Source organism: Pagrus major, chromosome 6 (genome assembly GCF_040436345.1).
Source record: "Pagrus major chromosome 6, Pma_NU_1.0".
Taxonomy (NCBI): domain Eukaryota; kingdom Metazoa; phylum Chordata; class Actinopteri; order Spariformes; family Sparidae; genus Pagrus; species Pagrus major.
The window spans coordinates 36,131,611-36,147,803 of record NC_133220.1 but is presented as its reverse complement, the minus strand read 5'-3'; the positions used below and the strand labels follow the sequence as shown (position 1 = coordinate 36,147,803).

General features: G+C 38.4%; 1 protein-coding gene across 1 annotated transcript; it reads right to left on the bottom strand.

Moving 5' to 3' along the window:
* Nucleotides 1-163: 163 nt before the first annotated feature.
* serinc3 (serine incorporator 3) lies at nt 164-13,000 on the bottom strand. The gene is made up of 10 exons (XM_073467810.1): nt 12,716-13,000; nt 8,570-8,731; nt 7,265-7,458; nt 6,203-6,282; nt 5,942-6,079; nt 5,461-5,630; nt 5,195-5,285; nt 4,544-4,745; nt 3,542-3,769; nt 164-1,596 (listed from the first exon to the last, which is right to left on the bottom strand). Exons 1-10 carry the CDS (start codon nt 12,752-12,754, stop codon nt 1,461-1,463), a joined length of 1,440 nt encoding a protein of 479 aa, XP_073323911.1. The 5' UTR covers nt 12,755-13,000; the 3' UTR covers nt 164-1,460.
* Between the last annotated feature and the right edge of the window lie 3,193 nt (nt 13,001-16,193).

Sequence of the window (16,193 nt, the reverse complement as noted above, 5' to 3'; positions counted from 1 at the left end):
GTAATGTACTTTTGAGTCCTAAATAGAGCTGCTATCTTAAAGTTCATCTTGAATACTTTTCAATGGTTCAGTTAATCAACTGATTTCAATTAACAACTGAGACTCCAGCCTCCACAATGTCAGCATGGAATTATGAGACAGACGATTAAATGATAACAAAAGCTCAGTTAAAAAATCTGCCTTTATTCTTTTACAGTATTTGTATGGCTTCAGTGTACAGCATTGAACATTTCAATCTGCCTTTGCATTTGATAATTTGCAGAATACATTTCATATTAGCAGTGCTCAAAAGCTCATTCCTTGCCAATACATTTCCTTTTTTGTTTGAGTTTATAAAGGAATAAACGTATACTCAAAAAAGAAACGGAAACTGCTGAAGCCCTACGGAGAACTTACGACCTGCTTATCACATACGAACTGTAGTAAATCACTTTGGCTGACAAGGCATTTGGTCAGTGTATCATATAAACCTGGTCTGATTAATATTCTTCAGTATGACCGTTCAATTAACACTGACATTCATTACAAAACACAGCTTATTTTTTGATTAAAAACACAACATTCTTAACAAGTAAATTCATCATAAATATGAAAGCTATCCCATACTATTTGGAGTCACATGATGCAGAAAATACAATAATCACCAATATAAAGTCCAAACAAATATTCGATTGTATCTTGTGTGTTCAGTGCAGTTCTGTCACTTAAAGACTTATTTTACAATCTGAAACAGTCACATCTCAAAGACACCTTTACATTGAACATCTTGGTCCATAAATATTTGGCAGAAACTTCAGCTGACTTTGAGTCACATTGCAGGAATCTATCATGTTTGTGAGCAATAGTTAACTACACATACATACATCACATTACTGTCAATATATTGAAATGTCTGACAGACATAAGGCATTGGAAGGCATAGCAGCAAACTCTAAGAGCTTCTTACTGTACATTGTTCAAAAACCGCTTCATTAATACTTAAATTCGTAGAACATTCATATTTTTAAGCATTGTAAAAAGTAAAGCAATTTGTTCTGTTGTTCTAATATCTGTTGTAGTTGCTGCTGTAGTCAATACATTGAAATTGTTAAGAGCACATAAAAATAAAAATGTATCTCATTTACAATTCACATACATTTACACAAACAACAAATGGAATGTTTTTGTTCATGGTGTGTTTTTGTGCTTCATTATAAGATATGTGATTATCCTTGGATGCCCAATTAATGAGCGGCTGCTAATGACTGGTACAAAATCACTACAGTAAATACCTGAAGCAGCTGTTATGGCACCGCTGAACCAAGCCCCATTTTAATTTCATTAAAACCAGTTAAGGAAACTTAACTCCTGCCAAAAGTTGGAACTGTGGGTACATTCTGACAGTAGGCAAATATGGTTGGAGTTAATGTAGAAATAGAAGTTTGTGGAGCATAAAGTGGAATCAGAGATAGAGTTCCTGATCAGCTGAAGTCTCGGTTGGTGAGGATCATCGGGGCCACCAGGGTCCAGATGTACAGGGCCAAACACACCCAGCTGGAGGTGATCTTCACCCACACTGCAGGCCATTTGCTGGTTATAGTGTAGTCTGCATCAGGGCTGTCAGGAACACAACAAAAAGTCTTGCAGTCATCAACATTTATCTACTCAATGTTCAACGTGAAACAAACATCTTTGAAACAACATTATGTAATGTTTTGACCTTAAACTACCAGCTTCAGAGTCAAATTGCTGGTACAGTGTCTTGTAGCAGGGTGAATGATGTCTCTGTCACTTGTTTCTGCACTATGTAACTTCAGTTAGAGGGTAGGATCACAGTGTTACATACATGTTTACTTAAACACACAAGTTTTATTGCTTTATTGTATACGTTTAGTTTATTTAGACAGTCTAAAGTGCAGCCTGGCAGTCCTTTTAGGTCATGTCCTAGTCCATTTTGCTAGTAAAATGGCAGATAATCTGGGCACACGGCGCAAAGAGGCGGTATTTAGACTATGAAATAGTCATGGGTGTGTTTTGGGTGGAACATAAATCAAACCAGTCCGAGTGTTGTCTCCCCTTCCCTTTAAGAGCCAGATGTGCCAGGGCCTGGTACATATTAAGAAGTGGCACTATTCGCTGGGGGACAGGGATGTGATCCTCTGCTGCTGGACCCTCTGCCTTGACATTTCACAGTCATCTGTCACATCAACAACTCTGTTTGACTCCATATGAAAAAATAAACTGATATTAAACTAAGGAGGAGGAGGAGGAGCGCTGTTGTGTCCCTCTGTGTGTGCTTGGATCTCAGTCTGTGGATCAGGCAGGACGGGTCATAAAAAGTATCATCCCGATCAATAACGGTGGTATGAGAGGGGAGAAATATGTCTTCAATGAGGAAAATATTAATGACATTACCTGCAGCGATCCTCCAGCAGAAAGCATATGTGTATCTGTACATTAACATGCGCATTTTACGCACGAGGAACATCTGATAAACTTCACTGATTGATTAAAACTCCTGACTCGGTTCCTTTGGAGAGTTTATAACTACAGCTTTTAGTTTTGTTGATTAAATGTGCCACGATATTTGTTACAGTGACATGTTTAAAATAACTGAAAGCAGCCTCTCTAATGATAAAATCAGAGTGTATGAATAGTGTGATCCGGTGTCATGCGTCCTTTAAATAGCAGGTTTGCACTTTTGACTTTAGCCCAGCTTTTTGTTGGTCTATGGCGCTGTTGCTTTGTGCTGCCTCCAGATAGCAATCTGCCATCAGTGCGCCTGACCACACCTCACTTTAAGACAAACATGCCCAGGGGCGCACAGGTGGGTGCAAGTACTATTTACACAACATGGGCGTTGGGCGTGAAAATGACAACTGCATCAATCTGACATATCTAGTATATAGTATATTTATTTATTTATTATAGCACAAGTTTGATGAGCAGGGACAGCTAAATGAAGCAGTTTACTTCAAAATGTTTTTCATTGACCACATTTGTATGCAGTCATGTCCAGGGTTTGGAAAGGACAGTTTTCAAGTTCAATTTCAAGTTTAAATTGTGTTACAACAAGGTAAATACTCTGCCTTTTCATAGCATCGGTAAACACTTACACACTTAACACATAGCAGTTTCAACACAGATGAAAATTCTGTTTCTTACTGCATTGAAATGACTTCACTGGGAAAATAATTGAGCAAAGGAGCACGACTAGAGAAGTGCTTTTTGAAGCCAGGAACACTTCACGTGTTATGAGAGTGTAGTGTACGTCAGGTGGAATAAAGCCCCTTCGCCCACAGAGTGAATGACAGGACTGTACTGTATGCATGCAACTTGTTACATATATGTCACATTATGTAACGAGGTGCACAAGAAATGATGATGAATGCTCCATACAGCTCAGTTATTTTAGCAATTCGTCCATTTAATCTAACATTTTAGGAAATGACCTCTGTGTCCAACATGGTCACTCTGCCTGAACACAACACATCAGTCTGCATTTAATGCTGTGTCTGTTGTTAGGGGCAGAAACAGGTTTATTTTTTGTCACAGTACTGACCTGTACCAGTTGGTGAGGGTCATCATTATGTACAGAGAGGCCAGGAAGAGCATGAAGTGGAAGAAGGAGTAGCTGTACTGGACCATGTCCCGCTCATTGTCCTCCACTCGCCTGGGTCCTGTGGACTCCTCTGACAGGTCAGGGCTGCTGCCGCTCTCAGCCAGGATGGCCGAGTCTTTGGAGGCCATGGTCAGCTTGTTCACCTGGCAGTTGTTGGATGAACGAATACTGCAGGCAAACAGATATAAAATGTTACTGTATGTCCAGAACAAGATATTAGAAAACAAACAAGAGACAACAGAAAAGACAGCTACATATCCCATACTGAGTAACCTGAAATCTTTCCAATAAACTGAACTTTACAATGGAGCTTTTAATCACATCACATGTTTCTCAGCAGTTTGCCAAGTCCACATGGAGCAGTAGATGTTTTTCAAAGTCTGTCCAAGCACTGTTAAATATTTTTTGTGGCATACTCTGGCATAAATGGACCTTGATGTGAGACTGAACTTTGAAACGTAGTTGACATTTCTTAATGTTCACATTTGACTGTGATAAATGAGTCTGTTAGATAACTTTGTTTATTACATGCTTGCATGTGATGTGTCAGTGCTGAGTTGAGCTGAGCTGTGAAATGCAGGTCCTGTGACAAAAACATTTTTCCCACAGACAGCTCACACTAATTGAATTATCTCAGTTGAACAACTGAGTTCATTATGCAAAAGAAGTGTATCATCCACACATCTCTTTCTTTGCTCTATAAAAATGTGTGTGAGTCACAGTGACTGAGCAACAATGAGACTGTTAGCTGCAGGGAGACCAATCAATAATCAATTCAAAATGATCTGATTCTGCCTTCTTGATTCACGACTTAACCAGAACCAACACTTGCCAACATTATTATCATGTAAGTGTTTCTACACCTTGTAGTTGACATGAAGTTTGTGAATGAAGACTGACCATGAGATGGTTTGTTAGTAGTGGCAGCAGCAGTGATCCTACCTTGAGTAGAGGATGCACAGGACAAATATAGCGAGCCCCACAATGCTCTGGGCATCCCACCACTGCAGGTGCGGGGACGTCAGGACAGGTTCCTCTGTGCCAATGATCACCACAGCTGTCTGGTTCTCTATCTCCAGAGGGGTCAGAGTGGGGGATGTGATCTGCTGGAAGATACTCAGTAGGCTGGGATTACATGCTCGGTCTGAGGGGTGGAGAGAAACCAAAGCACATTGTTTGAATGTACAGCTTAGTCTGTGAGAAGAAAATGTAAGACCTGCAGACATGCTCCAGACTTTCACATGCCTTCAATACATGCTTGTGGGAAAAAAATGTGTATAAGCACAGGACATGAGGTTCATGAATGTATTGTGAAAATTACACTTAAACCATACCCAATGAATAGTAATGCTTCGCTTGTGGATACGTTACACATTTGATGGAGCATAGCATAACTAACAAAAACAGTGACTCTGACTTCTATGACATGAAAACGAAGCTTTTGTTTAAATGAAAGCAACAATGTATAGAAACAATGGCAAAGACTGAAATATTGTTTCTTGTCTGGGGCTAAAGTTGACTATCATTTCTGCAATTCATAACTGCCATCACTGTGATTACAGCATTTTTTAAGAAACCAGCAGACATTCTCACCAGGCTCATTGGTCATGGCAGACCAAGTCAGAAACATGGTGTACAGGGTGATGATGGAGGACTGTAGAAGACCTGAACGTGGCTGAGACTCCTGGGGACATACACAGATAAAGAAGTAGTCTTTAAAATCACAACATCAAATTCTCCACAATAACATGATAAAAACTCCATTCATTGATGAAGACTGTAAGATGTGGCTAACAATGTGGAAAAGCAGGTGAGTGGACCTTGAGTTAAGGTTATTTTCATGACTTTCTATCCTGTACCTGCACTTTATGCCACACAGAGACAATAGAGGCCAACATGCAGAACAACATGTTGAAGCTGATGAAGAACTTGTTGATGAAGCATCCATCAGGCTTGGTGTAAAAGACGAAGAAGAGCACGACAGCAATAAATGACAGGATGTAGTTGAGGATTGTGACCCCGAGCAAAGCTGAAAACAGAAGGTAGAGAAGGTAAATATATGAGAAAAGAAGAGCCTAAAACATTCATATAAAATATCAACATATAGTATTTCAGATTTTAAATGCTCATTCCTTTTGCCCACAGTTCTCGAAAGTTTTTATCAGCTGTGAGCAGTGTTTACATATTTTTTTGTTTATGGCACGGTCGAAGAGTAGTATAGTATCCATCAACAGCACATTCAAGTGTATTTCATTTTTTTAAATTTAAAGTGTGAAGACAGTGCACACTCAAAACACAGTTAGAAGTTGAATGCAGCATGACACAGCTTGACTTGCTGACCTGCATACCAGCCCTTGGGGTTGCCAGTCTCCATCTTTTCTACCCAGGACTCATTCCAAGAGTGGGCAAAGTCCACCAGCAGCACCAGCTGGATCAGAATGAAAAAGAAAGCTCCACCGGAGCCCACGATAAACCACGCTGCAACAACAGAGACTCTCATCACTCACTCTCATCTAACTATCTGTCATCTATTATCACAACTCTGTATATGTTGAATGTCATGATCTGAGGTCCCAAAAGTTTAAAATATAAAGTTCTTACTGTAAGTAAAGGGCCCATCTGGAATGTAAAAGGCACCGACTGTCACTGCCACCAAGGCAGCAAACTTAAAGAACCAAAATCTGCAAACAAATGATTCATGACTGATTATACAGTAGAATGTACGTAAACATACATGTAATACATTACAGAGTTGTATCAACCGACTAACATCATACATATACACAAAACAAAACAACAATATATTGACAATAATACTTCACCATCCCAACCCCATCAACCCAGACCACAACATGTACAACAACACTGGAAATAAGCCAGTGCTCTGGGACAAAAACAAAAGCACTAGCACAAACAGACTAAAGAAAATGACAGCTTGAGTTTACACATCACAGGCTATGGGCTACACTGCCTAGAAGAGAACCGATCATATTGCATAGAGGAGTAAATGTACATAAAGGGAATCGTGACTGAGGGGACAATCTTTTTTTGCTGCTGGTCATTACATTTAAGAAACTTCAGGACATCAGTGTGGAGACAGCTAATGTGACAGGCTTTTATTTTTAACAGTTCATCAACTAAATGGTTGATCAAATAATTACAAATATGATCAATATTGTAGATAAGTAATGAAAAAAAAATGCTGTAAGTAAATAATCTGAAGACATTAAAGGTGAGTGCAGGACAAAGGCCATGTGCTAAATGACATGTTGTATAACTGTTGCAACACCTGTGACCTAGTGCTGGAGAGAAAGCCAAAGTTCTGTCTGTTTCACCAGGCTGAAGCTCCACAGATAAATGAAGGTTAGAAAAATACATTGAGGGAATTTGCCTTGTTTTTGTTTGTTTTTTTATGTTAATCTTGTCTCAAGTTCTGGTTACTGGAGCCATGAGTACTTTTATAATTCTTTTTAACGTTTGTCTATGCCAGTGTTGTTGTAAAATGTGTGTCAAGATGGTTGCCTTTGTCTTCTACTGCAAACTAAATCTACTTACAAATAAGAGAACCTGAACTTAACCTAAACAGTGTGAACAACACCCACCCTCCACTGCAGTGTGTTGGTAATAAAGTGTGTGTGCTGCTGGTGTTGCTGCAGTGCTTACCCATTGTGAATGGCAGCACGAGGGTCTCTGCTGGTCTTGATATTAGTCATCAACATGGAGAAACCAAGGAACCACATACTCATGCCAAAGCAGATGCGGTACACTGCCTTGTATCCCACGAACATTTCACAGTTGACATCAGCCTGCAGGCCAGGGATAGAGGAGCCAGCCCCGTCTTCACAGAAGCCTGGGATCTACAGCAAATCACAGGAAGTCACTTTTTAATTTTCCAAATCATCTATGTACAGGGTTGTATGAGCAGTTACTTGCACATTCAGATTCACATTAATAAGAAGAAATATAATCAAAAAATAAATATTACTACTGTATCAATGTGTATATTAAAATTTAAGATTGGTCTAAATATCATCAGATTTGGAAACTTTCAGATACTAACTTCAGCATCAACCTAAAAAAGTAAATATAAAATAAAGTAAAGCTGTCACTATGGGTCGTTTATCTGCATTGGCAGCTTCAGCAGAATTCAACCTGTGTATGTAGCGTTAGCTGACACTAGCTGCGCTAACATCTGTGTAATCTCAGTGACAGTCATCATACAAATGCTGTATAGAGTGGTGTAGGGATGATGTATGTTTGTAGGCTAACCCTGAAGTTAGCCTCGCCCTGGTTCCCTCTGTGGGATTTTTGAATTTGATTTTGGATTATTGCAGAAAATAATCTCTGTGACAAACACAAATTACTGATACTTTAAATACATTTTGTTCAGCAAGAAAATCTTCACAGATGAACACCATGTTTGTAATTTTTGAAGCATAAATGAAATCTCTAGCAGTAAAAAGCTAATGTTAGGCTATAAACAGACGACATCATGGTCCCATGACTTAAACGTCACCACCACTAAGCTTCTTACTACACAATTACTATACAGGTTTTCTATAAACTGATCAATGAACAGGTTGTAAAGTCAGAGTTAGAATAGTTTGTAACTAAAGTGGGCCTGTAAAGACGGACTAGTGAGTTGATGAGTCTCCGTGTTCGCTCAGATGACGTTTAATGTCCCGACAACCTCTGTAGTCTCATTTAGACGCTTGTTAGCAACCGCTAACCGTTTTTAACACACAGAGGAGCATTATAATGAAACTGTGGGACATTTAATGATAGATTTTATGCTGTAGAACAAAACATACATACATCTTCAGCCTGTGGTAACCACAGACCTTATTTCAGACATTTAACAGAAAACCAATTAAAATAACTCTTAGACTAACTGATTTCTGGGGTTATAGACTACACCACTGTATTTGACAGAAATAGTGTTAATGTATTTCCTTGGTCCACTCATACCCTTTTTAGCTGTTGATCAACACCTGGTGACAGCATGATGCAGGCGACGATGGTCCATAGCAGTAAGATGAAGGCGTAGATGATCCTGGTGACTGTGGAGTTCCTGGTACTTGGACAGCAGTTGCACATCAGACAGGTTGCACTGCTGCACAGGCACGGCGCCTGGAGACAAACAAAGTCACGCTTTATAGCATCAATCTGTTAAAGGAGAAACATCTATGCTGTTTATCCCTCCAGAAGGATTTACAGAGACTTGGAGATTCTATGACAGGGAGCACTGAGGCTGTTCTGGGGACTCCTGATGGGCCATGAAACTGTACCTTTCTTTAAGTTGTCATCCATTTGGGAACACAAATTTACTTTTAATTGTTTTAATCTCTCACTCAAATGTCAGTTCAACTGCTTTTGCCACTTAAACATCAACTGACATTTCAGTTCATTTCAGTGGTCACTTACATTTGACACTTGAAACCCTTTCAGATATCAGCTCCTCTTTTTCAAAGAATAACAGAACTTCTTCAGCTCGTCTAACTCACATGACTTTCTCTGCTCATTTTAGATCAACTGCTTTCAGTACTCCCACTTCAGCTGACACAAGTGAGATTGTCACACACTTAATGCACTTGAAATGGTACTAATTTATGTCAGGACTTCCATTTCAACCAATGCTCTCAGCTTAATTCAAAACCTGCAATTCCTTTCATTTTTCAGCTTCCACTGAAGCATCAACTCCTTTCAGCACTTGCATTTCAACTGAAACTTCAACTTATTTTCTTTACAGCACTTTCCATTTTTTAACTGCTCATTGACTGCAACTACAACTTCAAATGTTTCGGTATTTCAGTCATTTTAAACATTTCAACTGCAAAAGCTCACCAACAAGAATGTGTTTTAATTAAATTCGGTTTTGGCAGTGTTCTTTCTTTTTTCGTTACAATAACCAAATGTTATCATCTTGTGAATGATGATATGAGGAGTGAGAAAAAAGTCAGAACACAATAAAATGTTCCAATGACATTCCTGGTTATTAGCAGGAGGCTGAGGCTAATAGCTTTTATCTGCTTCTTTATGTGGTAAAACAGATTGGACATGATAAATTATAAATACATCTGAAAGTCATCTGCTGAGGCAGTATCATCTGATGATCACTGACTTGTGCTCTATGTCTCAACTAAAGGCTTGAGTGAATCTGTTATTTAGCCTAATACAAAATTAAAATAGGTTTGGATTTTGAATTGGTGGTGCAAAACATATAATCTGAGGACATCACCTCTGACTTTAGAAAATAGTTATGGCCATGTTTTCTGACTTTTTAAAACTAGCGTTTTAATAAAGAGCCCAAGAAAGCATTCACACTGACACAATCCTGGCACATTCCAAAGTGGGCGTACCACTACTATAGCCTTGGGCTTGCTCACCCTGCTATGGAGTAAAAGAGTTTTCAGTGTCATCCAATGAAAATCGACTTAACACTGGGTAAAAGGTAGTAGTGCTACATCAATGGAGCTGAATTAAACAGAGGTGTCATGCAGCATTCTCTGAAGTTTACAGCAGCTGCCTGTTCCAACACAGGGCTAGTAGAATTGCAGTGTGAAACATATAGCCCTGGGCTAGGGATGGACTGGGCTAGGAACATGCAGTGTGAAAAGCCCTGTAGTGAGATTTTCTGATCAATAATAATCAGTAATGTGGCTATAATGACTAAATAGGTAATTGGCAAGTATTAGAAGAGGTAGAGCAGTCTGGTAAGTTCAGAAAATGACATCACTTTACTGTCATACGGCCCTCAAAAACCAGGAAAAGAAGACATTAATGTCATATCACCATATAATGATATCCACAATCTAAGACCACATATAGTCTCATATCACGATAATGAAACTTGATATTTTGTCCAGGCCTGAACAATGACAAAGCATGAGCACAGCATGGCTAAACACTACACAACAGCTGGTATATAAAATATTTTTTACTGATGCAGAAATGTATGTAGAAACAGCAGGTTAATAGTCTGATAGTTTCATTTGTGGTCAGTTGAGCAACACAAAATGATGATTCCTTTAATCCATAAAAAAGCTATTAACTTAGGTATGAATTTTGCCTTTAAATTTAAAGAAATAAATTCCATACCAGTCAGTTTAGTCATTCCAAACTATTTCCAAACATTGTACCCTTATACACTGTGTTTGAAAAGAGGTGTTTTTAAAGACACAGACATCTATCCATCCACTGGACCTGTGATAGAGCTGCTAAGCTACAGAAGACTTTGCCCACACTGTATTTTACTAATAATACCCTGAATAAGATTAGGCTTCGGATTCCCAGAAGATGATGTTAGTAGGATCAATTCATTGTTGTTACAGGTCATTTAATGGGATTTGTTGACAACAAGAAAAATGTAGAACATTGCGAGTCTCATTCTTCAAAAGCTGTCTGAGACGTGTATTTCCTTTACTTCCTTACTCTTGTTGTCCCGTTGAAGCTGCTTGCACATCCTTGTGTTCTCTGTCTCTACAATGTTGATGGTCCTAATACAATGGTTTGTATATTGGCCAAAACTGACACAAGTGGAAAGTACAGAATTTCCCTTTAAGTTGCAAATACTACTGATTTTGATCTGGAAGTAGCACACAACCACAGAAGAACATGTATTGTAAAACTGAGGGTATATCTGAGACAGATGGTGTTTCCCTTTATAAAGGACTATCAATAGCAAGAAAGATTCACTTCAATAATAAAAGGCTTGGCTCACTGACCTGCTTAAGTAGTCTGTGTATCTGCTTTAGTCTCTCTCCTACACTGAGCAGGTCAAGAGATAAGGAAGCCGGAAGATTGTAAACAAGTTAATACCCCTGCCAGCCAGACAAGGTCGACTTAATACAACTGCAGACTGGGCCATTGTAATGTGTGCCAGAAAACATGCAGGCAGCACATGACCAGCCATGAACCAAAATAAACTCTGGAAATGTGTTTGTAAGTGTAAAATTGACAGAAGCATGTCTACATTTTTGTTAAGCATCACAGAGCTTTGACATTCCTCTACGGCAAAGAACAAACAGGAGAAAGATAAGAGCTGGAATGATTTTTAAATTCATAAATATATTCATAATCTAGTTATTGTTTAATGTATTCATCACTTTAAAATTCCAAATAGGCCTAAAAAGTCACAGCTTTAGAAATGTAATGTGTGTTTCTTTTCTCTATTTCAAATTTATCATGAATTGCATACCTGTAATATGTGATTATTGGATAGCTTGTGATGTATATACATTTAACATTAAAAAGGAAGTAGTTGAACTCATAGAATATGAATTTGTGCTGCCTGGCACGTGAAGCTATCTATCCTTATACACGATGTTCCAGTGTTAGGCCTATATGTCCTAATCCTTATCATTACTCTGACACAGATCCTCTCCAGACTTCATACTAAACTGTTATATGCTGTTCTGTTCTCTTGCCAATCATAATTGCATGCTGTTATCATCGTCTTCATCCATATGTTGACAATATTCCTGAATATGGCGCTTGTTGTGGTCTTACAACCAGGCAACAAAGCAGAGATAATCCAATTAATCACGTGTAAGCAGAAGACCAACTGTGTTATCATTAACTCTTTGCGTTGTGCTGCAAGTTCAAGTTTCCTCACGTTAAACATGTTTTTAAAATAGATACTTTAGCAGGATAGCTAGCTACAGGCTACTGTTACCTGGTTATATTTTATCTCTATCTAAAAGTGGGTAAAATACAAAAGCGTGGTTAAAACGCGAGATACTTGATTTGAGTTCGGCTCTCAGTTCTTGCCCTAAGAACACAAACTGTCGGAGGGACGACAAATAAAATGTAAAAACTCAATAACATGAATTTAATGGAAGTAACCTAAACCTGCTGCTTTCTGAATAAGTGACCAGTAAAACCGAGTCGCGAGCTCAAGTGCGAACTTCTTTCATCTTAGCGCGGAGAGGAGGACTTGGTATTTAAATATGACTAAATATTTGAATGGAGTTTGGCCTTACGTGCACTCCACATGTAGCCTACCTGTTGCTTTTTACTCTTCGTGACGTCCTCGTATCTTACATTCAAGATGAAGACCAGAAGACCAGTGTGGTAGTTACTAACACAGTTTATATTCGCATTATCAGAACTCACCCAGCTTGCGATGGAAAAGGCCCCCAGAACAGCTCCCATGGCTGTTTGGTTTGCGGACAGGAGCGGACAGTCTGTGGGCTGAATGCGTGTTCTTCGTCCCGTTACTTCTTCTCTGACCCTCCAGTCTGGATTCCACACAAACCAGGCAAACAAGCTGTGAGGCAGCTGCACAGGACAGGCGAACAGTTAAAATAGCCCCTGTCTAACGTTAATCCTCAATATTAAAGCTCGGTGTCTGGCTCGTGAGATATAGTTATGATTTTTTTTTCCGCTCTGTGCGTCTGTGAGCGTCAAGCTCGGTGACGTCATTACGACGTTGAACTGTTGTGCACTGTCATGTACACAGTGCGCCATGTGAACTCTTATGTAACCAATTTATAAACTTTATCATTAATTCACTCTTGTTTACTTTTTATTCTACTTAACATTACATATTTAAAGTTACTATTATAGTTAAAATACTGTAATATTTAATTTTACACACACTAACTTTATGTAGGCTTCTCTGCGGTGATAGATAGATAGATAGATAGATAGATAGATAGATAGATAGATAGATAGATAGATAGATAGATAGATAGAGACCAAGATAAATCATTTCAGAACTTTTTCCACCTTTAATGTGACCTATAACCTGTATAACTCAATTGAAAAACAAACTGAAATCTTTTAGGGGGAAAAATAAAAAACTAAAATAATGTGGTTGCATAAGTGTGCACACCCTCTTACAGTACCAAGAACTGGACATCCCCCCAAAATTGATGAAAAGACGAGAAGAAAACTGGTCTGGGAGGCTGCCAAGAGGCCTAAAGCAACATTATAAGAGAAGTACTGGCTGTGTAGCACATGTGACAACAATCTCCCATATTCTTCATATGTATATCTTCATAAATTTGTTTGTTTTGGAGTGGGCGTTGTAAAGTCTGATGGCACTAGGTAGGAATGATTTCCTGTGCCGTTCCTTTAGGCAGTGGGGTTGAAGGAGTCTATTGCTGAAGCTGCTCTTAAGCTTGTCCAGAGTTTTGTGGAGGGGGTGAGAGACATTGTTCATGATAGCCAGCAGTTCTGCCAGCATCCTGTCCTCCACCACCTCCTCCAGAGTGACAAGCTTAGAGCCAACAACAGACTCTGCCTTTTTGATAAAGCAAAAAGGCAGGCTAATATAGTAGTAGACAACGATTATCTTAATTATTATAATTTTTAATCTTATGTTTTTGTACCAATCACACACAAAAGCTTTGACAGAACTACTTGAAGACCAAAGAAGAGCAAGGAGTCCTGACTGTCATGGACTTTCCTCCATGCTAGGTTGAGTGCATGCTATCACTGAAGTCAATGGGGGAATTCCAAACTATTTAGATATTCTAAAATTAATTAATTTTTTTTTAAAGATTAAACTTTTCACTCATATTGTTTGGTCTTATTTTATCATGTGTAATAAAAAAAGATTAGTATTTTCAGTTGGATCAGACTTTCTGATCCGACTATGTGTTCAGTTACTATTCTTATATATTTAATACATGGTAATTTAATAAATAATCATAGTGCAGTAGAAGTACAATAATGTCCTCTTAAATGTAGTGGAGAGGAAGTAAAAAGCAGGATATAACAGCAAAGTCAAGTAAAGTTTATACTAAGAGTGAATAAGCACTAGACATCAATTAGACCATACCGTTCACCTTCTGCATGTTAACTTGAAACAAATGAAAGTTGAGCATCTGAATTTTAACCATGTAGTCACTGTTTCATTTCACTGTGCTGAAATATAGAGCACACAATATCTGTCACAGACAGACTTGTTCCTCTTAAACTCCAAAACATGCAGGCACATTGGGATCTCTAAAGTTACCACAGATCCACATGTGATTGTCTAAGAAGAGTACTCAAATGCAATCCTGATTCCAAAAAAGTTGGGATGCTGTGTGAAACATAAATAAAAGTTAATGTGATAATTTATGTATCCTTTGTGACATGTATTCTATTGAAAACTGTACACAGACAATATATGTAATGTTTCACCTCATCAACATCATTGATTTTTATAAATATATTCTTATTATGAATTTGATGCAGCAACACATTTGAAACAAGTTGGGACAGGAGCAACAAAAGACTGTTAAAGTTGTGGAATGCTCCAAAAACACCTGTTTGGAACATTCCACAGGTAAACAGGTTCATTGGTAACAGGTGGCAGAATCATGATTGGGTATGAAAGGAGCATCCTCGAATGGCTCAGTCGACCACAAACAAAGATGGACCGAGGTTCACTGCTTTGTGAACACATGATTGTGTAAAGGAGATTACTACCTGCACTCAGGTACACTTTCTAATACTGCTGTCCGATCATTTGCAATAATTGCGCTCTGTTTGTGTATTGTGATATGTGAAGATGTCCACCGGTGTGTTTATTAATCTTATTCAACCACTGGGTGGAGACAAATACTCATCATTGTTTCATTGTTTGCCAGTTCGACTAACACTCATTTTCATTTATAAAATTTGACTGAAATGTGTTTTTGAGGACACTGTTTATAGACCCTATTATTACATTCAATGGATAAATACAAAACTCAACTTTCAAACAAATTGGACATTTAAGAGTCATATTGAAAACATTCTTATTCAGACTAATAGTTTAAAAAAATCTACAGAGCTTGTAGAAATAAGAATAAAACATTAATATGATTGTGAATCAATAATTTAAAAAATTCCGTTTGGTCCAAAATGATTGGGTTTTTTCATCTCTGTGTAAGAACTCTGAAAATTGGTTCCAACAAGGTTTGTGAGACAACAGCTTACATGGTATCTGTGTCTCGTCATCATCATGAGCTTGGTAGTTACCAGTTTGTGGGAAAAATTCTAAAAGTTTTAGAGTATGTGCCTGTTGCTGGCCTCAAGCCTAGGGGTACCTGGGCCAGTAGCTACGCACAGTCCTGGCTGTGGCTGTGAAGCAGAACAGGGACAGATTAACTGCTTGCTCACTCATTTTTCCCTGTTGCATGGCAACAATCCATTGCAAAAATATTCTTCAGGTTTCATAACATTATAATTAACCAAAACATATTTCTGTATCAAAAATAAGCACTTGAACACATAGTATATTCTGTATCCTCAGTTACTACTAATTACAGTTATATCCCAGTCACAAAATGTACATAGCAATAACCATTCAACGTGGCCTGAAATACTCAAAGGTATAGTTTACTGTCCTTCCAAGTGAAAGTAAATGATCTAGGCACCAGTATTGTAGCATTAGGGATACTTGCATGTAAGTGGAATACCATTGCATCATTACAATGTCAAATGCATGTGAATAATAAAACAAAAGTTAAATTACAACTTTACTTCATGAACATGATGTTACAGCGAGGAGAGGGGGAAAAAAGAGAGAGAACCAGAGTCTGTGCTGAGTGCTGAGTTTAGTCAGAGGCTGAACTGAATTCAAACCCACAGACACACACATTGGTGTATGCCATTG